The 27,364-nt window shown below is 42.0% G+C and overlaps 1 protein-coding gene across 5 annotated transcripts in view; it reads right to left on the bottom strand.

The window, feature by feature from the left end:
* Positions 1-205: 205 nt before the first annotated feature.
* AMOT (angiomotin) overlaps positions 206-27,364 on the bottom strand; it is a 61,990-nt gene continuing 34,831 nt past the window's right edge. For all 5 annotated transcript variants that reach the window (XM_052813555.1, XM_052813559.1, XM_052813554.1 and 2 more), the window contains 10 exons: positions 26,028-26,481; positions 24,066-24,210; positions 22,562-22,654; positions 19,698-19,843; positions 9,036-9,185; positions 7,055-7,245; positions 4,668-4,790; positions 3,764-3,996; positions 2,683-2,907; positions 206-1,638 (listed from right to left, as the gene is read on the bottom strand). In XM_052813555.1, the coding sequence (XP_052669515.1) occupies positions 1,538-1,638; positions 2,683-2,907; positions 3,764-3,996; positions 4,668-4,790; positions 7,055-7,245; positions 9,036-9,185; positions 19,698-19,843; positions 22,562-22,654; positions 24,066-24,210; positions 26,028-26,481 (1,861 nt within the window). In that variant the 3' untranslated portion in view covers positions 206-1,537. The remainder of the gene's footprint in view (positions 1,639-2,682; positions 2,908-3,763; positions 3,997-4,667; positions 4,791-7,054; positions 7,246-9,035; positions 9,186-19,697; positions 19,844-22,561; positions 22,655-24,065; positions 24,211-26,027; positions 26,482-27,364) is intronic.

The raw sequence follows: 27,364 nt of genomic DNA, 5'->3' as shown, positions 1-27,364 counted from the left end.
GCTAAGTAGGAATTGAGGACATTCACTAACTGTTCGATGATGGATTGCCGATTTTCCTTATTTCTGGGGTGAAATGATCTGAAATGAAAATGTGGCTACTTTAATGTTGCACAGAAAGCTGAGACTAGCCAGGTTCCCAACGTGTGACCACTGGCTAATTAGGTATTTTAACATTCAAGTAAAAAAAAGTAGTTTTTAACAGAAATTAATATTGAAGTGTTTTAATAAAATGCAAAGACAGTAACAAAAAATACTCATTTACTTCTATTGGTCTTAATATCTCATTATAGCATCTGCAATCAAAGCATTGCTGCATCTGTGCTAGTTCCCAAAAATCTGAAAGTGAACCTGATGATTTAAATGTGCAACTTTCTTCTGTAATGCCTCTGGGACTTTCTTTAAGCTGCTCTCTCCAGTTAGATGAAGAAAAAAAATATTTTGGAAGGAGAGAATTTGCCATCTGAAACTTTACACAGAGCTTCTCTTTAAAGCTCTACCTTTGAAGCTTTGCTATATGAAGAAGAATCTAGTATCTCCAAGAAGGAGAGACATACAAAGTAGAAGGGCATTTGAAATATAGAAAAATCTGCTACAGAGAAAGATCTCCACAGATGCGGTAGATTAAGTTGCTAACACTGAAAAGCAACAGGGCTTGCCACTTGCACTATGGTAAATCTGGAGTTCCACTAAAGCCAATGGCATTACAATGGCAGAAATCTGATCTAACAGATCAAGACTGAGCCTGTAAACTCTCCTTTTTTAATTTACGTAAAACATGAATGCAATATATTATTTACTATCCACTGTATAAATTATTGAAAAAGTACTTAAGTATAAAAGTGTGGCAAATCTTTCAATGAAACTAAAAATGTGAAATGCGACATTAATCACCGGAGTCATTTTTTTTTAATAAAGAAATAACACAATTTGGGAAGTTTAAAAAAAAAAAAAAATGTTACCACACTGAAAATGAAAATCTTTCCAGCCTATGAATGTGAAATACCTATTCTGAGTTCTTACACTGAGTGTAAAGAGAAAGTGTAAAGAGAAATCTCCCTTGATCACAGCTCAAATTTATAAAAGTTTCTCAGAACACCTGTATGCTAAAACCACTAAGTGATGGTCACAACTAAGTCCCTGGTTCTGATCGTTATAAGGCCATTATGCTTACCTTACTGTGTTCAAGCTAGACATTTAACCAACAGCTGTGAGAGCAGGTACTTCTGTTTAAGAGACTTTAAAAATACTGAAATGAAGTATCAGATGTAGTGCACCTAAGTTCTTGGTTTTTCTCCAGATGTTACCAGATCCATTATTTAAAAAATAAAGGGGGAAACTTTCAAAGAACAAGTGTTACGGGTTTTTTATAATTTAGAGCAAATTATAAATTAACCTGTCCATACTTTTGAGACATAATATACAAGAGCAAACAGCTGAGTGTTCTTTTATTACTCAGGTATGACAATTTTTTCCCAACAAAAATGTCTTTTAAAAATTTCTTGCTACTGTATCCCAGCTCAGATCCTGGTACAGCCTTTCAGATGAGGTATTCTACCATCTCTCCATCTGGGAGGTCCTGCCCCATGGTCTGAACAGGGGCTTTTCTTTCAAGAGTGCTGGAGTGGAAAAGTGGCCCATCTACGTGATGAGGAAAAACAAGAGACAGACAATCAAAAGCTGTAACTTCAATGAGGTTAGAAAAATGACGTTAACATTTTAAAAGTCATCTTCTATCATTGGCCGAAAGACAGCTCACAACTCCTTATTTTGTTTTAAAAAATTCAATTCTTCATGTATATAGCCAAACAAATAAAGATATTTTATCAAATTCCCTTTGGGTATCTCCCACTGGTACACAATGGCATATAAAACTGGAGTGACTGCATTTAAACCAATGTAGTCAGTGTAGACTTTCACCACAAAACCTGTTCCCCTGTCTCCCTCGATACCCATTAAATAGCACAGCATGGGCAAGATGCACAGCAGACCAGCCAAATCCACTCTTCCATAAAGAACAACATAATTGTAATGTGTCTGTAAGTAGAAGAGGCAAGGTTGTGTAATCTGCATTGATTTGGCAGAGCGGGCTGGAAAATGAGCAGCTCTTGCCAGCTCGGAGCTCTGTGGGAAGCAAATTCAGCTTCTGTGACAGTCACTGTCAACTGGATCTACTTGTGCCAATGCTGAAGTCGGTCCTGAGACTGGGACAGTATAATAACGAGACAGCTTTATCACGATAGTTACCTTTCCTTCTTCTTCCTCCCCCTTACCTGAGCCCACTTTGCTTTGAATACCCACTAAAATGCAATGGCCAGTTTCTACGGCCCATTTTCATACACTGTTTAAACCCCACATGCTACTCGCAATTTACTTCAGAGTAGACACTGACTCAGAGGCTGTCCAGGGATTTGCATATAACTGCTCCAATTCTTAAACCTTGCTATACCTCTCCACCCAGTGTGTCCATGCTTATGCTACCACTCTTAAGGCTTTTTTTCCTTCAGGGCATTTGAGACCCCTCAGAACATTGTCAAGCTTGCCTCTGAAACCCATCTGTCCTCATAAAAACTAAACCCACTTTTCCTGAATGGAAAAAGGCATGGCAGGGCCTGCCCCACAGAGCAGAACTGTTGGCAAGACCATGGCAGGGGCCCCTCTGGGAGAGCAGCTGAGCTTTGTTACCCGTTTTGTCTGCGCTGTAGGCCAGGTTGGTACTGGGGAGTCGTCCTGGTGTGGGAGCTGCAGTGGAAGGTGCAGCTTTGCTTTGTTCATTCCCCCGGTCAGTCTGGGTGCTGCAGTCTCTGCTGCCTGTTTTCGAGTGGGCTGACAGCAACGGTGTGGAAGGAAGGACAGGAGAGGGGGTGGAGGGAATGGATTCGGAGCGATATTCTGTTCCCAGCAGAACACCTTTGTGGAAAAAGGGAAGGAAATTTCACAAACCCAGAAAACTAACTGGTATCAGTTCTGTACCCCTCTGTAGTACTTGCTCTAGGATCTGGAAAGTGCTCCGTGCTTCAGCAGACAGCACTAATTTACCTTTCTATAGCACCTTTCAGCACTGGTTGCTGAAGTACCTGAAGAATAGCAGCATCTTCATGTTGCTGCATGCAAAGATACGCAGTGGGCACTAACACCTTATTTCCCTGTCTCTAACCAGTGGCCCATCTATGGCAGGATAAATCTGCACACTCTGAAATCAGCTACAACAGATTCTCATTTACATTTCAGGGTCTTTTAGTTTCATAGGGAGGGCCTTTGGGCCTAACTTCCCCCAGGAAAAAAAAAAATCATCTAAGATCTGCTTTGTTACAATGCATTTTCTCTGAACAATGGTGTTGAGCCATTCCAGACAGGAGTCATGTTAGTGCAGGCACAACACTACAGGATAGCAATCCCGATTAGTATCTCTGCTCCTATTCAAGGAGACTTTACACCTTCAGACAGCTGTAACAACCCAGCTGAAAGCAAGGGCTTGGGAACTCTGAACACTTTATCTCAAATATCCCTGAAGTCAGGTACCAAATTGGGAATGAAAGCTTACATGTTTTAATGACAGAGCCTGGACATCAGAAGTCACTATTTCCCAAAAGTGACTAAAACAAACAGTTGTTCCAAATGTCTCCCATCTTGCTTGCAGTCAGCTTTACTGCACGCTAGGCCAGCTGATCTGTCTGTCCAACACACCTTCTTCCTTCTGCTGCTCCTGCCTCCCCTCTAAGCAGTGACTCGCATATCTGGATTGCCGCTGTTATTTAAAAATTACCTAGGCTGCCTTTCCAGCTCTTGTCCTCCCTCTTCTCTTCCAGAATGGGAGTGCTGCTCAGCGTTGATGAGTGGGACAGCAAGCCCGAGCCAGCATTCGAAATGGACATCAGTGACTTGGCAGGTCTCATTGAGGAGAGCTGGTCTGTCTTACCAGGCTCCTTCCGGGAGCGCTGCTGCAGGACTTTGATCATGGCATCCTTCTCAATGATCTGAGCATGCAGAGTCTTAATCCTTTTTGAGAAATACAAAGAAGAACAATGTACTTGTACTCCTGTCTCCTTGGACTGAGGCCTCAGTGCCCCCATGGCTGACTCCCTCAGGCATTTGGGGAGGCAGAGAGAGGATGCCAGTGAGCTTATTGCCCTGAATACTGGCTGCTCACTGGCCCACCAGAGCAGATCATGCATGAGACTTTCTGTATACACGCATGAGAGAAAGGCACTGAGATACCCACCCAGCTTTGGCTACTGGAATTTGCTCTAAACAGCCACGGAAGGGGCTTTGAGACAAAGCTGAGAGTTATGGGCAGCACATGAGAGCAACAGAAAGAAGAGGATTAACACACTTTGGGGAGCCTGCACTGGACCTAACCCCAGGGAAAACAGTTCTGTGAGACTGTTAAGAGGTGGCTGGAGCCTGGGGTCTGATGAAGATGCCCCGAAGAGAGCAGAACAAGAAGCTAGATGCAAAAAATCTAAGATGACTTTTTTGCATTAGCCCTCAGTATCAAGACAGGTTTTGGATTGCTATGCAGATACTTTCTTGGCCAAATGAGCGTCTGGCATCCTACATCATTGCTATTGGTGAAGACACAAGAATTTCTGGTTCTGAGGCGTCTACCCAGACAATTAACTTAAAATCCCTGTCCTAAAGAAGCCAGATAGGACCAAACTGCATTTTACCTTCCCTCCATGTCGAGACACCTCCTGTTGGCAAGCAGGATCTCCTCCTCCTCCTTCTGAATGCGAGCTTCCAGTGACGTGTCATAGCTAGGGTTAGGCGAGTGGCTGATCACTGTCGTGTCCCTGAGAACAAGCAGTAGAACAGATGAAGGACCAGCTAAGTTTGCTGCTTTCCTCCTAACAGCACAAAATAATTGCTCAAAAGTAACAAACAAGAATATCCACTTTTTTTGAGTTGCAGCTGGCTCAGTGTCTTCCAAAAATCCAACTCCCAGCCCCAATGAAAGAAGGATTACAAAAATATGCAAGTCACTACAAGAATACTGTATACAATCTACTGTCCATCTCAGGCCAGTCTATAATCTAACTGATTCACTGTACCGTTGTAAACTGATTGATGAGGCAAATCCAAGGACATGGGGAGGGGGAAGGATGGTATAGAACACTAGGCCCTTCCTTCAATTGAAACAGTGCAAACTTTGCTTCAGCCAGAAAGCTTTTTCCCTTCCCCTTCCAACAGTATCATACAGGGAATCTGAGTATCAAAGGGAACTAGGCATGGAAGTTTCTTAAGGAATCCTAAGCAGCTTGGTCCAAAAAACTTGGACTGGACTGAAAACAGACTGATTCCACATAGTGCCTGATGTTAACACTGTGATAGTTGTTCAGTCCACTAACCAAAACATAATGAGTATTTCATTCTACTTGTTGCTGTTCAGTCAGAACAAAGTCACTGTGCTATGCTCTGTATCACTCTATGACTCATAACATTAAGAGCATGTTACTGACATAGCTATGCATTAACATAATTAGAAAAAACCAAACACAAAAAAATTTGGAGTTACCAAGAGCTCCAATTCATTGTAACAAGAAATCTGTTCTCTCAGACCCAGCAGGACTAAGAACTGTCTGGTAAATGTACCTTTAACTCTGCAAAAGTTCAGAACAGGAACAGCAAAGCACCAATGTGAAGGGCATAAGAAGGTCATTCACCAAAGAAACGTAACCTGACCCAGATTTCTGCCTGTGCTGTAAAGCATCCTTCCTGCAACCTCAACTTCTTAAGGGATGCTATTTTTCACTATCAAAGAAAAGGGAAAGAAATTCGTGTACAGCGTAGATGAGGTTGCCACTGAAATTAGAGGAATCCCTCACAGCCTGTATTTTTGAAGTAGATACTATAGGTGCCAACTGCATATAAACTTGCAGAAGTATTGACACTAATAGAATACTCTCTTTTAGGGGAGAAGCAGCTAGAAGGAAATGGAAAAACAGAAGTTGGCTCTTTCCTGACTGGAAGGCATTCTAACAAAACTTGGAACAGGCCTAATACATCCCCTCTCATTCCATGATAAACAATAGACCAGACCCCTACTTATCAACGCATTCTGAAAATATAACATGGCCTCTAAGGACAAGCAGTAGCAAGAGCCTTTAGAGAATCTCTGGGGAGGCGGAAAACAGTGCACAAGAAGAATCAATACCCTAAAATAACAGCTTGCTTCTGGAGCAAGATAAGATAAGTTTTTAAACACTAACACAGCAGATCTGCAACTTTACCTCTGTAATTCTAGTATGATCTTATGAGCTAGGAAGCCAGTTGCAATAACATCCCTGTTTGAATCTGGTTCATGAAACAATCTAAAATAAAATCTGCCATCAAGAACCAGAAACTAGCGAGCAATGAAATTATATGTAAGCAATACCTAACACTAAGGAGCTGCATTCCAATAACAGCTCTTGTTTACCAACTAGCTGAAGCACTTGGGTATATTTACAGCCATAATAAGTGTTTCTGTACAGTTGTCTTGGAATGTGAGCTTGTTACCAAATTTCAGACACCCTTCCCTTCCCACCCCCACAAGCAGTGCTCTCCATACACAGCAGAATGTTTTGAGCAGAGTTTCCTAGTAGATGTTTCTGGTTAGTAACCATGCTGAGGACAATACCACAAAGTAATTTGCAAAAACATTCTGGAGAACAAGTAAGCCATTCAGGGTGAATGATGTGAATCACCAAGCTTACCCCATCTCACATGACTTCAGTGAGGACTGATTCCTGTTTAAAAAAATAAAAAACCAAAACCCTTCTCATACACCTATTTTTGAATCAACAGCTTCTAGGAATGGCTCAGAACAACTCTAGTCTGGAAAATGGCTCCTGCATGTGGAGGAATCTTCCCCTGGAAAAAAGTTTCTAATTGTAGGCAATTGCACAGCTCCCAGGAAAAGCAGCCAAGCCCCACTTGCATGCAGAAGTCTGAGAAGCCATTCAGACCACAAGGCAAGGTATCATGGGAGGGTGATATGACAACATTCCTTGGTGGGAAATATGACATTCAACTGGAAAAAGAAAATAATCCCTGTACTATGAAAAGTCTCATTTACCTCTGAGCAGCCACAGTTGCAGCTGCATCCAAAGCAAACTGTCTCATCACACTCTCCTCCAGGTACTTCTGTTCCCACTTGGTCATATCAGCTTCCAGAGCAAGAATCCTTTCTTCCTTCTCGCGCAGGAGTTCCATAAGTGCTGTGGCGTTGTACTCTGAGACGTTGGCAGTCTGAGATGTACCCTGACGCTGATTTCCAAAAGCAAAAAAAAAAAAAAAAGTCATCTCAGGATGCATCTGTAAGACTCAGGGTTGGTTTGTTTGCTTTTTGTCTGAAGGATGGAGGCTGGTCCAGAGCAGCACTGGCTTGACGCAAGAACCCCCCAGAGTGAAATGCAGCGGCCTATGCCATCTTGGGCAGACTAGGTGATGGTAACGGTCTCCTTTAGAGCTTCATCTGAAACATCTCCAGGAGCAGTTCAGCCTCACTCTGTCATAACCAGGAAACGAGTTCATATAATGCAAGAAAGGCTCCTTCTGTTTTCCAAATGTTGAAGCTCAAAAGTCATAAAACATCAAGCACTGCTCCCAAGAAAGACAGCTTGACTCACAGCACCCACACTAGAGTGCTTCCTGGTGCCATTCCAGAGCTGGTCAATACTAACAAGGAAATATCTGAGACGGAAAATACTCCTAAGGCCTTTTGCCATGTGCAAAGCCCACATGTGCATCCAGGAGCTAGATCATGCTATTCAGGGCTGATGTCTACAGCCCATCCATAATGCCTAAAGTAACACAGACTTACTTCCAACATTGTTCCAGCAAGACACTAACTAGCAGACAAGGGTTATCACACCTTTAAAAAAAAAAATACATACAAAATATTTTTAAAGGATTTGGTTATTAAATCAATATGATCAGTGTATACCTGTGGATTAAGTAGCTGGGGATTAAAAATTCAGTTCTAAAGCAAGATTTGGAAGACAGGCAGTGTTCCCTTTCAAAACAAGGAAGAGTGGAGATTTGCTGAGCTAATAGCTCAATGGATAAAATGCATAGTTTTATATGGAAGTCTCTTCTGGGATTAGCAGGATATTTGACTTAAAAATTAAAAAAAAATAGTTCAAAAGAAAAGAAATTGGGCAGACAAGCTACTTTACGTTCAGCTCACAAGCAAGCTATTTTTTTGTGTTGACTCAGGGTCAATGTCAAAAATTGTGGGGTTCAGAGTACCTACTCTTCCAAAGGTAAGACAGAAAAGTTTATCAAATTACTGTAACTCCTACTCAAACCAATACAAAAATACAAATAAGATTTAAATACCCATTCTTTTGCAGAGGTGGAAGTTGGGGGATAAACATAACGTGAAACTAAATGCTATTTAGAACACAGGCCTGCATCCTATATCCAGTAAAATTTACAAACCTGACAGTTCACCTATGTTTGACATAGACTGAAATAAAACTAAAACTTCTCATCCAGTTCATAACACCACTGCACAATCTACTTCTCATTCATTCTTTTCACTGAAAAAGACTCACGTTACAATCATAAGAATATACTCTACGTGAAGCTCCCATCCATTTCCATCAACTGCATTTATAGAATTGGTTTTGCTGGTTTTGTTTGGTTTGGTTTTTTTAAATGGAAAAGCTTTTTGAAGGGCCTCTTTTCAGGCCAGTTGTTAATGAATTTTATATAAAATCTCAAACTGTGAGCAATATTTTTTAAATTATTTAGAAGTAAATATAACCAGCTTACTTAAAGATAGAACACCATCTAGCTATATGGCTATGTCTGAATCTTGTCATGTGACAAATCCCCTATTGCTCTCTTATCTAAATTTTCTGGTTGGAACAGAGAATTAAATTAAGTAAAAACAATACAACAGCCAGCAAATCCATAATTCTAGCTACCAAAAGAAAAAATTGTTAATTTTACAAGACAGAGAAAACCACTGCCCTTCTTTTATTTGTGGTGTGGGGTATACTGTACAATCCTACAAGAAACCTAGTATGGCACAGGGAAACAGCAGGTACCTGCTGCATCCGGAGAGATTCCAGTTCTCTCTCCAGCCGGGTCCGCAGCCTATGTTCCAGCTGTTCCCGTTTCTCACATGCTGCCTGCAGCTGAACCAAGGCCTGCTGCATCTTCTCCACCTTCTCGACATAGACCTGCTTCTTTTTGAGCTGAAACAAAGGAAGAAAATGCAGCATAAGTTAAATAATGAGAACAAGTGAGTGAACTTCTGGCTTTGTAAACACTGCAGAGCACAGAAACAGCAGCTGGGAAGAACATGTCCAGATGACTGCTGTCAGTGTGCCTCAGGCTCCCACTCTGGACTTGACGCTCAGGATGTTACAGGTCTTTCCCACCTCTGCTTTCCTGCTAGGTATATTTGTTCTTTTTGTCCTCAGCGACCCCATGGTAATGATGGGGAAACTGAGGTAATTATCTGTTGCAAATGATTGAGAACAGCAATGGGCTAGAAAGGGCATCTGAGTTCATAATAAAGAGTGTTTAAATGCCTTGACATATTACCAAAGTAACTGTAGCAAAGACAGCATTTAGAGCTGGTCCACAGGTTGGGAACACTTTTCAGTGCAATATTGAAAATTGCTGGCAGTGTTTTTATGAGATTAAGCAGAAACTGAATCAAAACTTGCAGGATCCTATTCCAGTCCCATAACTATAAAATAATGAACAGGATCAAAGCATACACTAGACGTGGCCTGTGCTCTCTCCATACTGCAGCCAGGTTTATTCTAGCAGTCTGGACATGCATCTCGGTCATCTTGGCCCAGTGTGACCTGAGAGGTCCTGCTCCGTTTCTTGCCCCTGAGCTTCTGTCCTCCTCCATCATTCATCCTGCAAACCAAGCTGCTATCCTGCCTCAGGGTAAGCAATGAAAACTACCATGCTGAGACCCCCAATAACTGTCTTAGCAAGGTTAATCCACAGTTCAGGCAGAATAAAACCAAACTAAAATATGAATTAAAAAAAAAGAATAAAACACACCCAGGGCCCAGCTCTATTCTAATATATGGAAGACTGCACACCTATGGACATAATTTTCTGTTAAGGAGAAGACTAATAATCACAATTAGCTGGCCTTCTGCGGCAAATCTGGGGCATTGCTTTTTTAGCTATGATTGTCATAAACCCTGAAATACAAAAATAGCAGGAAGAAGGCAACTTTTCCCAACAGTCAGAGCCAAAGTCTAGAGAAGCACCACAATGCAAAATACAGACTCCCTTATGCGAGTTCAAAGAGCTACTCTACAGCTTCATGGAAGAAAAGTCCACTGAGGGATATTAAAGACAAAAGACACCACTTTTGGCTCAGGAAGTCCTTCTTGGAAGCAGAAAGTATTCTGGGAAAGTATTGCTGTTTGTTGGCCCCATTCTGATAGCGTTCCCTAGGAATCTGCTTTAAGTTTCGGCAGAGACAGGATACTAGGCTTGCTGGGCTTTGATCTGAACAATATGAGCCTTTCTTATATCGCACCTTCCTTCCAAAAAGGTCTTATCATGTGTTTCTTCAAAATTTTCTCTTTTCACGCTCCTGTTCCTTGAGGCAATCTAGAGACTGCAATGTGAATAGCAGAGAGAGAAAAATCTCCAAACACTAGTGATCACAGACATGGTATCCTTTTCTTCTCTTCATAAAGTCAGCAGGCATCTAATCTCACAGCATGAATGTTGCTGCCCTGGAGGATTTTCCCCAAACAAGTATTTTATAATAAAAGTTACAATAAATAGTGAGTAATCCAGCCAAAGGCCTTCCCACCAGTGTATGTACAGTAGAAAGGTATTTTTACTCTTTGATTGCTCAAGATTTCACCCTTGTTTGGAATGGGAGGAACAAGAACATTTTAATACAACTTAATATTCCACTGCTGCTCTGCAGAAAATCAATACAAATGTTATACTTAATAGATCTTTTTATTCCAGATTATAGTGCTTAATTACACTGATTTAAGCTTTCTCAGACTCCAGTAAAGTGTAGATTAATGCACTAGTTTTACACTTAGATTAACAGCAGCTCAAAGTAGTTCTGTAACTAGCCAAAAATGATAAACTATGAGTCAGCAGCAGAACCTAGAAATGGAAAGTACTCAGGATCTTGGTTTTGCATATGAGCTTACTGACCTGGACAAGAGTAAGGAACAACCTAATAAACTTGCTAGCGGCAAAATATCATGCATTGAGCTGAATAATAATCTCTTGAAAATCAGCTCTCGTCCCCCACTCTTCTGTATAAAAAATTAAGGAAGGATGGATGGATATTTGGTCTCTTATTACCTACCACAAAGCATTTAAATTTCTGAAAAGTTTTTTAACACACAGGTAAAATTCTCCTTGCAAAAGTAGCCACCGACAACATTTTACTAGTTTCATAATTAATAAACCTGAGTATGCGTATATGTGGATTAACGTTTTGGCCTGCATTCAAAGAATACCAAGAGCCCAGCCAAAAAAAGAATTAGGACACAGAAATTCCACTGAAACATTCACTTTGAAAGTGCTCCCATCAGCCAAACCTGCAGGTGAAATGTTGCAACACAAGCTGTTGCCCAACTTACCAGCACTGCCTGCACATGCCTAACTCATGCACCAGACCTAAAGTACAGGCACAGCTTGTTCAGTGGCTTTTCATGAAGACAACTTTTTTGTTCTCCTTCACAAAATACACTTCATCTTCCAGCATCAGGAAGAATTAGGAATGTTAGAAAATTTGGGGGGAGGTGGGGGGTGTGTATTTTTTTTAACGGCTTAAAACCAGAATTAAATCAGGAATCCCTCAAATAATTTTCCATTTTTTGGAACACAGATGTTCAGTAAGCTTTAAAGGCATGCATGCGCTCTAGACAACTCAGCTTTCCTAAGGTGTCTTTTGACACAATTATCCTTTATATATGAGATTGTTTCATTTCATGTACTTGCTGCACTTGGTCAACTCACTGCATATTCTGGCAGCGTCATTTATTTAGAGCTCTGCCATCTCTGCTACTGCAAGTATTTGTGAGGAACAATTTACCTTTCTGTGAATCAGAATTCTCCACAAGTGGTAGCACTGAAATCTAATTTTTTTTTTTTTTTTTAAATCTTTCTGACTTTATCTGTTATCTCAATGTAAAGAGGATCAGGAATCATTCTTCCAAGCACAGAGGGATTTCATTACCATAAATTGAGAGTATGATCATGTTTTCCTAAGACGGCAATTGGAAACAGTTTCCTGAGTATTGCCAGGGTGCTGCAGACATAAATGAGATGGGAGGAAGAAAAAAAGGCAGCATGCTGAGGCTTGTTCTTGGTCATTTGCCATGGATTCCCCACCCTCTCTCTTCCAGCAAAGAACTGAAACTGGCTGCTTGGTGCCAAGGGCCACAGTAACATCTACCACGGGGGAGATGGCATCAAAGGATGCTGGAATTCTCAACAGGCCTTGCAGTGAACACGTGCTCTAGATAAGAGTTCATTCCTGAAGCTTTACAAGGATGCAGTCACGCCCTTCAGTATATAATTTTAAATAAATTTGACAAGATAGTAATTTTCCTTTTGATGGTACTGCATTTAACTAATAAGCAAGCTCATGCTCACATAATGTATTGTAACTGTTTTGCCTTGAAGGGTGCTCTGAAAATGCAAAGCATTGTACTCATAATAGTATCTTTATTATAACACCTCTTTAAGACGGTAAGATCTCAAATAACCTCAGTGCATGTCTGGAAGCTCAGCACGACTGTATCCCTTCCCAGCATTTCCTACAGCACACGGCAAACTTTAATCATGTGCATATCTTCTCCAGGTCAATGCCTAACTGCTTTGGAAAATGTCCTAACCAAGTATCAGAGGTCAGGCTTTAACTCAACAAGATTTTCTAATTAAACTATTGTAAACAAGAGCAGTCACTCTCCAGTTCACATCCACTACAATGCTTACATAAATTCTGCAACAGGACCGAAGACAAGAAAAATAAAGGTGGCAAGGACTGGCTTGGGACTCTGCAGAAATCTAGTATGCAAAAGTGCGAACTGATGCAGAGAATATCCCTGAAAGATTCCCTGGCCTCCTGATCAAGTATTTCTATCTTCATTTTATTTCCTCTATCCCTTGTCAAGATTGCTTTCTGCAGTTGAGAGCCAGCTGGGAGAAGCAGGATACGCTTGGGATTTGGAGGCTTCCTTGCTCACAAGAGTCTGGCTGACCTGAAGAGCAATCTGTTTCCAAGTTAGTCAGAAAGATTTACTGCCTGAGAATGTCCGCACACCAATATCCCCAAACTGCAGGGCTTCCAGCAATGGAAAATGAATCAATCACTCTAAACATACAGGGATGAAATGATTAAACAAATTCACTAAACCTAGAAAACAAACTAGTCCTCAGAACCTTTTCGCAGGAAAATTTCCTAAGACAACTTAATGCCTGGCAGCAGGCAACCTGCAGGTTTCTCTGCTACGGAGAGCACTTGCATGGTCTAAAATCAATGGCCAAGGACAAAGCGTTCCTGTCAGAAATAGGGACATTTGATTATTACTACAACTGCCCAGCAGAAAATGGATTAACATTCTAAAAGCCAAACAAATCCTGTTCCTTCATCTGATTTAGGCTTTGACAAACCATGCAATCTCTTCCAGGGATCCCAGGTCCTTGCAGAAGAAAGGCTCTGAAAAGGGCATGGAGTTTTCATGCACGCAGCACAGGGAGCAGGGGCGTACAGGAATGAGGAATTTTCACTGTCAAGTCACTAGAAGCAAGGGAGCTAGAGGCTGTAACATCCTTCAGACTGGAGCTGCCTCTGCAGGACAAACACAGTCCTGGACGTAGCAGGTGAGGGGGAAGGAAGGATCTTCTTTTGTAAAGAGATTCATCGCTTCCAGATGCGTTACTCAGCAAAGAGTTTTTCTGGGGAAGAAGAGAAGACTTCCTGCATAGCTAGCAATGATTCAGAAACTCTCCCAGGCATTTTGACAAACCCAGCCATTACCCTCTTCATCTTGGACAGCTCCTATTTCAGCAAATTGGTAACACTCGCCAGCATCTGCTTGTCTCCCACCCACTATTTCTGATGTCTTCAAAGTCCTTTGTTTAATACATTCAGGGTGTTTTCATTACGTTCTGGTTTATCTTAAAGCTGAATCCATTCAGATGCAGCTGAAAATGTGTTTCCCCACAAGAATTTGCCTGCTATGGCAGAAATGTAGTAAAAAAAAAAAAGACAGCAAGCACGTTTAAACTACGTCTCCCTCTTGCAGTTGGAATATATTCCTCTAGGATGCCTTTGAACCCTCAGTTTGTTTGAATTCAGGCCCAATAAGGCGCCACTGGCCTCAGCAAGAACTCATGCTGAAGCAATTTGGTAACACTACTCTCTTGCTAGGGAATAGTGTTCGTTGCACGGGAATGTCATAATGTCGTCTCTCCGTTTGTTTGTGTTAAAGTAAGTTATAACTCTGAAAGCCACCTCTGGAAAATTACTAACAGGCAGAACATGAGAGGTAGCGACAGGGCAATAAAAAGCCAGTTCTGCATTGTTACAAGAACGCAGGTCATTACAAACATACACACATACTAGTTACAGGGAAGAGAGGGAGTTTTCTTTCCTCTCCACCCTACCCACTCAGGAATGATAAGCCATCCAAAAAGTGTCTCCTTTAAAAGCAACTCTGTCCTGAAAGGAGTAGTTATGTAGCTCTGAGATTCTAAGTATTTAAGCGAGACAAAGCTGGGGAGACTAGGAATATCTTTTTATAGACCCAGAGAAGTGACTGGAAAAAAACAGACAAGCTTTCAAGCACACAAACTCTCCTTTGGGTCTCTTCCCTACAAGCCAGAGCTCTGTTCTGAAAGTATCTCAGACACAGCATATAAAGTACAATAGATGTCATTTGGAAATGAATGTTCCTACATTTCCCCACAGACAGAACCATCACTGTTATCAGAAATAGTGTGCTATTTCTCTCCACAATAGCTGAGTGGGAAATGAATATAGTATCTTAGCTCTGATATCTGGTTTATGTTGAATTCTGATGGCTGAAAGATCTTATCGCTTCTAAATACAAGCCACTTTTAGAAAAGATATTTCATTCAAACTTCTTCCCCTTCCCCAGCCCCCAATTTGCACCCATTAGAGAGGATGTCTGGCTTCTCTTTCCATTGCAAGGTATGCACATGAGGATGGCAAAGAGTAGATATAAATATCTTCTTAGTGGTAGTCACTATTTTTCAAAGCTGTCTCCTTAAGGCACTCATTAAAACAGTGGCTTGTAAAGTGGTGGAGCAAAGGAGTAGAAGTTATGCTACTATAAAAAAACCCCACAAACTTTTTTCAAGTTGAAATGTGGTCTTGCATGGTGTGAATTAACCAGGGTAAGCAGAAATGACCAAGTTCAAGAAAAGTTCTGGAAATTCCTTTTCTTTTAAAAAGTGTAAAAACAGTAGCGATTGTACCCTCTACATCCAGCAGTTGTGGTTAGATAAAGTATTTGGCATCAAACTCCCTCCTGCAATATTACAAACCTGGTAAGGACTCACAATATGCCAGCGTTTACCCCGAGTCTCAGGCTGGTCAGGACGGTCCGTTCTGTAAACCCAGCATTTCTGCCTTTGGCCCAGAGCAAAGTGAAGTTTAACCATCTGCTCTGTTTGCTGAAGGCTCTCAAAGTGTATGCTAGTAGGTGTTGGTTAAATCATGGTAATGTGACTATTTTAAAAGCTCACACATAAAGGCCATCTGTGACCATCTACCAGCTGCAAACCTGCTGCACGCTGCAGCCATTCAAATGTTTACATCAAAATTGAGACCATCATGGCAATCCATGCTCCAAAATGAGAATTTTTCATTGCTTTAGCTGCAAATATCATTATCACTAACCATTTCTGACTGCCATATATGTTTTTAAGCTAACGTGCATTTTACCTCAAATATATTGAACTTATCTCAAATTTATTGCATGTAATGAAAATAATTTGAAGTTTTGATTTTAAAAAACACAGGCTAATACTTCACTAGAAACAATTTTAATACGATGCTGACATGCATAACTGTGGAATGTGTACTATAGGGAAGAATGAAAATGGACAAGTGAAAATAGGGGTTAATAACTGGGTATCTTTATGTAGAGTAGAGAAGTAGTCAAGTTTAAATATTACATATAAAACATATACATACTTAGCAAGTCTGTTCGTAGACATATTTCAGCTTGTTTTAAATACTCATGATCATCCACCCTTTTTAGCACTTTGCAGAAATAAACTCCACACTATCGAAAACTTTAATGGCAGTTTGTTCCAAATTTGGAGGGTCATTTCACCCCTGCTAACAGTCCAGGGAAAGTATTCTATGAATGTCTGCTTTTGCTTCCAACTGCTTCACACTATACTTTGGTATCTTCAAGATCATTCCTTTCTCCATCACATTTAGCATCCCTTTATCTCTTTCTTCCCTCTAACTTGGATGCTAAAATCCAGTATATATAAAAGCTCTCAAAGCTCCGTAAGAGTAGACAAGTGTCTGCATTTTACAGACAGGTGGTTTTGTCCCAACTGGCAATTCAGGCAAAGGATTTAAAAAGAATCTGGAAGTTCCAAATCCAATGCAACATTTAAATTCAGCTGTAGTGATATATGGCTCATAGCTCTCGTTAGAAGGGAAATATTCTTTTCATAAAGGATCTGGTGCATATAAGGCAGGGTAACTTTGCTTAATAGGAAGTCAAAACGGAGGGGGGGGGAAGCTGAAAACTTACATTACAGGATGCAACAACTGAAATATGCACACCCCCCTCAGGCCCTGAAGCAGAGTGGCTGCCAAACCTTAGCATAAGAAACTCCACCCTCTTCTGCAGGACTAGTTTGGAAATTCCTGACAATTACAGGGACTAGTAACTCAGATTAAGCTGGCAAGAATAAAAGAAATAATTGACAAATTGTCCATATATCTTGGTCACTGAATGTCACTAACTCAGGCTGACATTTACAGTCTCTTCTAAATAGTGCCCTGAGCACTGAGCAGCTTGCTTGGCTGTCTTTCGGAAAGTTACCAAACAGCTCGGGGATTTCAGAAGTTCCCACAATTTAATGCTAATGAGGCAACAAATGCTTTATAATCCCAAGTATTTAATTAAAAAGTGATTTGGGAAACCTGCAAAAGTGACTTTTTACCACTTCTGTTTCCCCTTATTCCCCCTCACCTTTAGGAAAAAGCAGAGTTAATTCCTGCTCCCTCGCTCAGACGCTTCCATATTTATCTACAACAGGAAGGGTGGCACTTCCTGTGCACCCTGGGATTCAAGCAAGGGTTGGATGCAAATGACCACAAGCCTTCATGCAGGGCATTTTACTCTATACCAGCATTTGTGTGGTTTTTAAGCTATCATGCAATCTAGCCCAGAGTTACTTACCATTTTATTATTCTACCTAGGCAGAAATACTTTGCAACAGCACTGAACCCAATTCTTCTAGTAAAATGAGAGAGGTTTTGAAAAGAAAACATACAATTATTATTACCCCTAAAGGTTTCAACTTTACTGTGAGGGAGCCAATATTAGTGCCTACAGAGAGGTTCAACCTAGCCAAGTGCTGTGTGTGCTGGCCCCAGCTGACCACAGCACCTCTACACATGTTGACTCCAAGTATGCGAATAGTTCCAGGGAACTAGTCCTGTGTACTTGAAGTTAGTCACACATCAGACTTTTAATGTAATAAGGTGGTGAAATCTGAACGAAAGCCAAAGAGCTCCAAAACACTGCAGGATCAAATGACAGAATAGTTTTAGAGCCAAAGAGAATCATGTCACGTTTAAATTACCCTATAACCTAATGCTCCCTGTCCCCCTGAGCAACAAAGGTGCAAGTTAGGCTTGCCAGGAGATGCTGCAATTTTAGTGAAATCAATGGACTCGTCAACTGTGCGCAAGGCTGAATGTGGCCAGTGATATTTAAGCATTCCTCTGACTCTGTTCTTCTTTTTTTATTATTATAATTTGTATTGCACAGAACCTGGTTCCCCAGTGACAGACCACAGCCTGGCAACGCTAAGTGCTGTACAAATGAAAGCTCCCTGCCCTCAAAGCTCACAGCCTGATTCTGGAACTGGAGACAACAGGCGGAAACACACACGTAGGGCAGGCCAAGTAGACAGTCTCTGGGTTGGTATGAACAGCAGTAGGCTCTGTGGCCTAGCCCCTGTCAACCATGTTGTGAGCATCACAGCAAGGGATGCTTCAAAGCAGCCTTGCCACTGTTTGCAGTGAAGGTGAGGACAGTCTGGGAGCAAGCACAGAAGTGCTTGTTTGGGGTGGGGAGGGAGGGTTGGTTGGAAATTGAGAAGGACAAAGGTAGAAGACATCCTCTCAGCAACCAGGGGAAGAAGAAAAACAGGGTTGGGTAAACCATGAGTGGCCTGGAAAGCAAAGAGGAACTGCCTGAATTTGATGTGGTGGAGAAAGGAAAGCAAGGTGGAGCACTGGGGAGAAAGGCTAATAAGGTATGATAGCAGGTAACCCTGCAACAACATCCTGAATGAGCAGAGCAGATCCAGGAGAGGAAGAGATTGAGGGATGGCTTCTATGAAGCCAAAGAGATTAAAAGAAGGGTACTGCCAGGGGAAAAAATTAAGGACACCAGGGAGAGAAACACAGGAGGGTTCAGAAGAGCTACTGAGGCAAACACAGAGCTTAGAGAAGAGCAGGCTAAAATTAAGAAGGCAGCTACACCGGTACCTGGGAAAGGAGGAAGGCAGGCGAGACAAGATAGGAGGATGTTCACTTTGTATTTGATCACTCCTCCTCTCTTGGCACAATGTGATCCTGAATGGAGAGAGACACAGAAGCAGACAAGGGGAGGGTTTGAGGAATGTCTCTGAAGGCAGCAAGATGCAGGTGGATATAGGCACAGTGCTCAACTGAGGGTGACGGTGAGTGCTAGTAGGCAGGAAGATGGCAGAATTGAAGGAGGAGAGAAAAATCTGCAGTGGAGGAAGTGTGCTTGGTCATGAGATTTCCTCCAGAGGCTCTCTATGGAGGAAGAGTAGGAGTAAAGGAAGCAGAGGCTGGGAGTGGGAAATGGAGCCTTTGAGAGGAAAGGAGTAGGCGGGAGGAAAGAGGACGGACACTATGACGCAGAAGGGCAGCGAGGTGAGAGCCATGTGTGAGCGGCAGGGACAAGGCTACAAAAGAAACTGCTGTGAAAGCTGCCCAGCTAAGCAGCTCAAAGGCATTATCCCCTCTTGGGAGGAAAGGGAGAGAAAACAACCAAGGTCATGCTCAGCTTATTACAAATGCTGGGCACATGCGGTGATCTGCACTGTGCACCACGATACCCTGGTGTAAGTGGAACACCTGGCAAGGGGACAAGCTGCATTCATTTGATATTAGTTAAAAGTCCATCCAGATCTGAATTTCTGCCAAGTTCAGGAGGTTGCCAGGGCAGGGATTTCAGTTCCAGCCCATTTTTATCAGTTGAAACAAAAAGAAAACGAAACATGGCTGCTTAGACGAAAGCACTTCCAAGGAAATAGAGACTTGGGGCTTATCTCTGCACAGTTCAGTGGTTTAGCTAACCAACACAAAGCTAAGCTGATATAAACAGCTTTGAAGCAAGCAGATTTCCTTATAATTTGCACAAGACAAACTCATTCCCACAGTCACTTTTACTGGAACCCAAGCTACCCTAATTTCTCTCTCCCAGCATCTTTACCTCCTCCTCCAGCTTCACCACCTTGGCCTGAGCATTGTTCAAGGCCTGGTCTCGGATCTCGATGTGTCTTCGTTGGTCCTCATTGGTGGAGCGTGCAGCAGCCAGTTCTATTTCCAGTTTCTCTTTTTCCCGCTGTGTTTCCTTGTCTATCAAAACAAAGTGAGAGTTATCAATGGACAGCACTTGCCTCTACCCACCTTTCAGGAGTCTTTCACTCCAGAGGTGAAGGAAAGATTGTACTGGAACTTCTCACAAGAGAGAGAATGCAAATCTAGTGCTACGGGGGGGGGAGGAGGGGGGAAGTGCATGGCTTTCAAGGAAGAGAAGGACTCGTAACCCTGAAAAACAAGCATGGTACCTTCAAGTAACAATTGTGCCACAGTGCTAGTGAGAAGGAATAGAAGGTACATCACTCAGTACAGTTAGGTAATTTGCTCTGATTATGCAGATGGTTAGTGAAACTTGGCACCTCTTTACCTCTGAGCTTTCAGTGGTGGAAAACAAACCGGGTAATTTTAATATCCCAGGCGGGGAGAGGAGATGGCAGACTTCTGTGCCTGAAAAACTTGTGCTCCTTTTTTTCACACTGACCCCAAGAACAGGAAGGCTGTTCTGCCTGGGGCAGCTGTCCTCCTTCTCAAAGTAACACCCAGTTGTCCCACTTTGCTGGCGGTACCATCAGAGGAGTCACAAAACAAGTAAGCAACGAGAACTCCTCAGTCTTCCTCTATTGCCCTTAAAAACGACCCCCTGGGCCAGAACTGAGGCACATATATCTGTTCTGTCACTGCTCAAAGCAGACCTGCAGTTCAAGAAAGCTTTTTGCCCAGCACTGAAGGCTAGAAGGAAGGATAAAACCTTCCTTCAGTTCATGTCTGGTACTTTAAAGCCACCCCAAGCACAGCAGCTAGTCTTTTTCTGCTGCTCTCCAGAAAGAGCTGGACCTAGTGGGAGAAGCCATGCTGTGTGTTTCAGGAACAGGGAATTGCATTCATAAAAAAATAAATAGGATAAAATTATTGGGGACTGGAGAAATTATCACACAGGGGTGTAAAGTGAAGCCACAACACAGAGCTGATGTCCTCTGTATATGCTGTCATTCCCAGCTCAAGCCAACCAGCTACAATGATAACATTAGCACACTTGCTGGATACATAACCACAGAACACTCCCTGGAGTGATCTACACCCAGCACTGATGACACCAGAGAAACTGCATTCCAGAAACCAATATCCCACGACAAAGGAATGAGGACAAGGAGTGGAAGGCTTGAAAAACAGGAACTAGATCCTGGGTGTTAGGACAGACTGCATATGGAGTACACAGGCCCGTTTGTGCAAGCATGTGCATAACTATATTTACAGGGCCACAATTATTCCCCTTCTTCTGCCAGCAGAGAGCCAGGAGCAAAGCTTTAGCAACACAGAGTAGCTAAAGATTCCCTTCTGCTAAGGAATCAACACAGCCCACACACAGGTTGCAAAACAAACCTGTCCACCAACAGCACCCAGAACTCTGCAGAGCAAACCCTGACTGCAACTCAGAACTAGCCTGTGACACAAGACACAAGGACAAAGGCTAATGTCATCACCTGCCTATTCTTTTCCCCATCTCTCTCCCATCCCAGTATTTCTCCTCCACCCAGGAAACCAGTTGCTGACAGTGTCAGCATGCTAAAGTGTATTGCAGAAAATGGGCGGAGATGAGACAGGGTGGCATTATGCCAGCAGGTATCAATCAGTGCCAGCAATCTGTTAATCTGTAAGTGCTTGCAGCGAGGTTTTTGGAGGTTTTGTTCCAGACTTTTCCCCAAATGAGTACTGCTTCACTTGACAAGTGCCTACAGCACCCCTAGAAATGCTGGGACCGACGAAATAGTAGCACTATGGTCTCCATGTTCATCCAAAAGGAGAAACTGAATGTGAGGCCTCACAGCTTTGACCTTCCCACCTCTCTGGGTGAACCTATGAGCCTCAAAGTCCACCCAACCAGTTTGAATGAGAGACTAAACACACAGACTTTCCACTACCACCAGGAGTTTTGAATTCACACCCCAACAGCCATCTGCTTGCAACATAAGCCACAAGGAATAAGCTAAAGACAACATGAGAGAGGGCCACCAGCATTTGTCAGAGTAGAAGCAGTGCACGTTACACCACAGAAAATCTCTGTTTTGCAATTTTATTGCGCTACCTTTTTATATAACAATTGGAGAAAAGTGAGCATTGTCAGAAGGGTGGAGTACACTATGGGATGACAGAAAAGTTGGCTCACCACCATCAGCCTCAAGACATTTCAGTACAAAGGAAAAGCAGCATTTCACATCCGTCATTTTGGTTTGCCTTGTGATAAATCCACTGCTGTGGACAGAATTCGTGACCCTTACCCAGCCCAGCATACTGCAGGCAGTGTTCATCCCCTTTATTTTTGCTGAACTGGATAGGGTAGTGGCACTTAAAGAGGAAAGAGATAGGAGACCTACCAGGTTCCAGTCCCACTGGCCCTAACTCATACCAGGACCCTTGTCAGCCTGGAAAGGTTTAATTCCAAAGCTTTCAGGGGACAAAATAGGTGGACAAAATATCCGGTACATTATGGGGTAAACATTAACTTTGCAGTTTAACTGCAAACTACATCTGCTCCAATATCTCTACTAAATGCCATCAGATGGACTTTACATACTGACAGTAAAGGAATTCTTGAATCCCTCCTCCTTCCTCCACTGCCAGTTTTGGACTGTCACTGCCCTGATTTCTGTCTCGGTAGAAAAGCAACAGATCTGAACTATGCTAACCTGATGCATTGTTATCCTTCCCAGGATGACTGGAGCATTTCTACTGACCCATAATGACTGCGTAACTCACTTTGTGCAAAGAGTTGAGAGATGGTTTTCCGATTGTCTTCAGACCCCTCAAATTCCTTCTCCGCAAGCTGCTTGTTGGCCGTCTCCATACGTTCTGCAAAATTTTTCAACAAAAGGAACACTAAATAATTAAAAACTTTCAAGCATTAAGTCACGTCTGCTCAGGACATTTCTAATGCAAGCTAGGGGAATGGATCTCCTAATTCTACACAGCCAGAAGTAAAAAGCCTATCAGAAGCTGGCACTCACTTTTGCAATGTTTCTAATTATGTCCTTGAGAAAATATTCTCAATGAGACAAAACAGGTTAAATAAAGTTCCAATGAAATTACTTTAAACAATTATAACACATAGGAAGTTTCTTTTTTCAATTTTTACAAATGTTAAAAGACACCTTATTTTTTCCACTGAAATAAATCGCACCGTGCAATTAAATTATTCCCTTATAATTCTCTACTAAATCTTAATAGCTAGAAGATTAAGTCACTGTTGTCTAATTACCTGACTTTAGGGAAAAGTGTAAAACCCCAAAGACAGCTTAACAGTTCTGCTGCTGCAGGCTGTTAGAAATTTATATCAGTCTATGAAAATAAGAATGAAATGTTTATGCTGTGTTTTATTATCAATGAGATTATTTAATGCAGGCCTTTGTGTACTGTCCTTCTCGATAGCACTGGGCACTGTATGGCCTTACTTCTTGGATGCAAAACAATTTCTGGGAACACAGTCTTAGTAAGAGACTAGAGGCAGTGAGAGCAGATGACATGTAAGATAATCAGAAAACTTTCATGAAAAAATTAAACTTGCAGTTTAAAAGACTGATTGTGCACCTTTAAACATCTCAGACTGCAGATGTTTTTTGCCTTTCAAACTTACACAATGCTTAAACTTTTACCCATGTTAAGGTCAAATACCATTCACCATCGCTCTCCACTGCCAGCCGTCATACTGCCTCAGCCTCTTAGCAAGAACCAGACACTAATAACATCTCGCTCTGGAAAAGGAAGGGAGATCCAAAAAACCAGATGCCTACATTGATAAGGAATGACAAGACCTTCAGGAAGAACAGACAGTCTGCAGTTTGTATGTCAGTGCAAAAGGGTCACTGGACAGGAAATAAAGTGAACATGCCTGGTGTGGGATTAGGCAGTCAGCAAAATGTCTTTCCAATTGTATAAACTGAACAAATTGTACAAATTGTGTCTAGGATATAAGACAAGAGAGAACTCCAGGCTTGCATCTGGTTTATAGTACTTGGCTTATCACGTTTCTTCTCAATGAGAAACAGGCTGGAAATGAGAGACTACAGCACTCTTCTAAACCTGTCTTTTCCATACTCTCAGCAAGCGCTTAAAATCTCAGACTACTGAATATACCTGAGTATCCTGTCATATTCTAGTTGTGTCAACAGACACAGTGAATTCTGCAGCAGAACACTGTCCTACCAAGTAAGTACAACAATTAAAAAAAAAAAAAATTGAAGAACAGAAGTTTTACTTCATTCACCTCTTAGATCCCTGTTGAAATCATGAAGCCTACGAATTTCTCCTTCCAGTTTGTTTCTCATGGCCTTTTCCAGGGCATCCCGCTTAGAGGATGATTTCTCCAGGTTTTTGTACGCCTCTGAAACTTGCTGAATTTCTGTTTCCAGCTGCAGTGGAAGTGAAAACAAGCACTTACTATTTTATCACTAACAATTCTTTTCATTCAGTCTCAGAAAGGAGATTACTTTCTCTCAAGTTTTCTTTATTGAAAGAAACCTACACCTATACATTAAGTAAAATGACAGTCTCAGGTTTGTGATGGATCCTTCTGTATAAAGAATACCAATGGCTGAAACAAAGATCTGGACTCTCCTTCCAGACTCTAGCTCTGTTTCCCCAATATGATCAGAGCATAGGTACGGCAAATTGAAGAAGTGTAAATGTAATCTATTTTTTACTGAGACTGGGGCAGTTTGGCACTACTGTTAGTTTGGGCAAAAAGCATTTATATAAACAGCTAATGCAGTATGAAGTTGAGCGAGTAACATAAAACAAGAAAGGCAGACAAAACTATGCTAAAAAAATGCTAGCGACAGATTCTGCATTACTGATGAATTCTGCAGTTTTGTAATTGTTATGGTCGAAAATTCACAGTAAAACCTCCTGATGTTCTATGTTTACACTTCTACAACTTAGTTGTGCTTTTAAATATTCAATTTACTAAATGGGGGAGGGAAACGTTTGCAGTAAAATAGGTTTTATCCTTCATTCTAGCCTTCAGTATAAAGCTTCTCTGATCACCCAGAGCAGGAGATTCACTTCTAACTCTCCTTACTAGGCATGGTTTGCATTGCTATGGAAGTATGGATCCACATAATAGCAAACCTCATAAGCACTGCCTACAGCAAGTGATCAACAGGGGGGTGGAGGGAAGTGCACTTTTATCCTTCATTATCAGGAAGCTGTCAAACTTTCTCTAAAGCATTTCCTGGCCAGGAACCTTCCAAAAAAAATACAACAAAATGAACATACGTCCCTGAAAAGAGGTAACATAGGGAATAATGAGTGTGGAAAGCCACACTGGTGACCTGAACTCAAGAAAGTGTTTTAAGCAGTCACACATTTTTATGGCCCCAGAGACTGCTTAGTGCAAAGAGCACAGCAAGGCCCACAAAGTCCTAAATTGCAAGTAGCATCAGCCTTTCCACGGCTGCAAGGCAAAAGCAAAGCTGACCTGCTGCACAGCTGAAAACCACTGGTCATCAAGAAGTTATTTCTATGAGGCTGCAATGAAAATACCTCTACACATGCATGTTAATGATGGGTCTCCCTGGGATATTTTTTTTAAAACATTTTAGTATCACGTACTCTACTTGTTTCATAAAGCCAAAAGTGGCAAACAGCTCGATCCAAACCAAGGTATTAAGTTTTCAGGGAAGTTGTGTGGTACTGAGAGAGTGACAAAGAAGCGTTACAGTCCTCCAGTCCAAATGTCTTTAATGTAGCCATAGTAGCAGTACTTGCCTTGCACACTGTCCTGCCAACCAGTTTTGTAGCAACGTCCCCTGTTGCCTCCTTGAGTGACTACGGTCTCATGTCATTCCAAACAGGCCCTTCCTGCAGTTTCTAAAGTCTTTTAGACTGATGGGAAAATGAAGCCTGCTGCTATCCTGGACATAAGAACACTAGCTTTAATTTAACCAAAAGAGCCAAGCAGTCAGCCTCTTCAAGACAGCTGATGAGGATGCTCTTTTGAGCACGGTCAATAAACTGCTAGAATAAAACTGAAGGCTTTGATTCTATCTTCTGACAAAGTTAAGCTGCTGCCCAAAGGGACAAGATACAGACTAATCAGTCTGCATATAAAAGACTCTAAAGTAGATAATCAATCCCTTAAGCAAGGAATGTAACAGTTGCAGATTAGATGATTCAATTATGGATGGTACTAGACACAGGAGAGTGCCTGATATCCCAAAACACTCACCTTCTGCAGCCGGGCTACTTTCTCGTAACACCCATCCAGCTCCTGTCGTAGAGACCGGTTCTCTTCTGACAGGATTTCCACCATCTGCTGAGCCCTGGAAACTATGGCAAAAGGATCTACTTGCATCTGCTGATATGGGGAAGGTATCTGCTGAGCCCGGGACATTACTGAATAGGAATCGCCTTGCTGCTGCTGCGGGCCTAGGAAAGGCTGGCATAGTCGGTACAAATCTCCCTGATGGACTTGGTTTGACAGGAATGGCTGCTGGGTCCGTGGCAGAATGCCAGGATCTCCCTGGCTTGGAGTCAGAGGTTGCTGATGCTGGGAAGGGGACAGTCTGGATGGTGGTGGAGACTGAAGCAAAGTCAAAGATCCCAGGGATGTCAAGGAAGAAGTTGGGCTGTGGTGGTGAGGTGGTCTCTGTTGTAACTGCAGCTGCACATCGGGGTTCTGCCTGGAAAATAAAGAGCAGAAGCTCCATCAAAGTCATGCAGAAGATGGTGCACAAACCCACTGACAAGGCGTGGGATGACCTGTGTAACTCCTGTGCACAGGTCTTCCCACACAAAATACTCGTATGTAAGGTTTTCCTCATTTTTGTAAGTTTGTTTTAAAAAAATGCTTCAAAATCAAATCATTATCAGAAAATATAGTCTAAGTGCACAAAGGTCTTTCTTCGAGTCTGTTTTGTACAGAAACACTAAGAGAAACTCCATCAAAAACTACTGACCAAAATTATTTTTGTAACTTTTCTCCACACTTTGTGGATAAAACAGCTAAACTGAGGACTGTTAGGAATGGGCTCTTTTGTTGTGTCCTGAAATGTGCCATCTCTCATGGAGAAAACAATGAATTTTGTTCTGCAATTCAGGACACAGAGTTAAAGGGATTGGCTAAGCTCTGTGCTAGTATGCCAGCACCACTGATTCGAGCTTTCTGAAATACCAACCAACAAGCTGCAGCCTGGTCAAATGACACAGTTAAAGGATCTGAAAACCAATATAAGAGTCAGAAGCAGCCTTTTGATTAAGAACCACCCTCAGTCCTATGTAGTAGGTATGTTAAGTGCTCCTAACAACAACCTCTATAGGATATCAGACAGATCTAGCAATCTATAACATGCTTGAGTCTATCACAGAACTAACTCCAAGCTACACCAGCTCACATTTCCCAGGCGCTGGAGATTCCCCAGCTCAACTTCTGCTGGATTAGCCAAGTAAGAAATCTCTCTTAGAAGATTGTGTGGATTTATTGTGCTTGGATGACCTCAGGAGGCAGGTTTTGCTTCCTCCTCCAAAGACATTCAACCTTTAACTTCTCTGGATGTTCTTTATTCT

Source organism: Harpia harpyja, chromosome 18 (assembly GCF_026419915.1).
Source record: "Harpia harpyja isolate bHarHar1 chromosome 18, bHarHar1 primary haplotype, whole genome shotgun sequence".
NCBI lineage: Eukaryota > Metazoa > Chordata > Aves > Accipitriformes > Accipitridae > Harpia > Harpia harpyja.
Note: the sequence above shows the minus strand (reverse complement) of the source record. Positions and strands in the feature narration are given on the sequence as shown.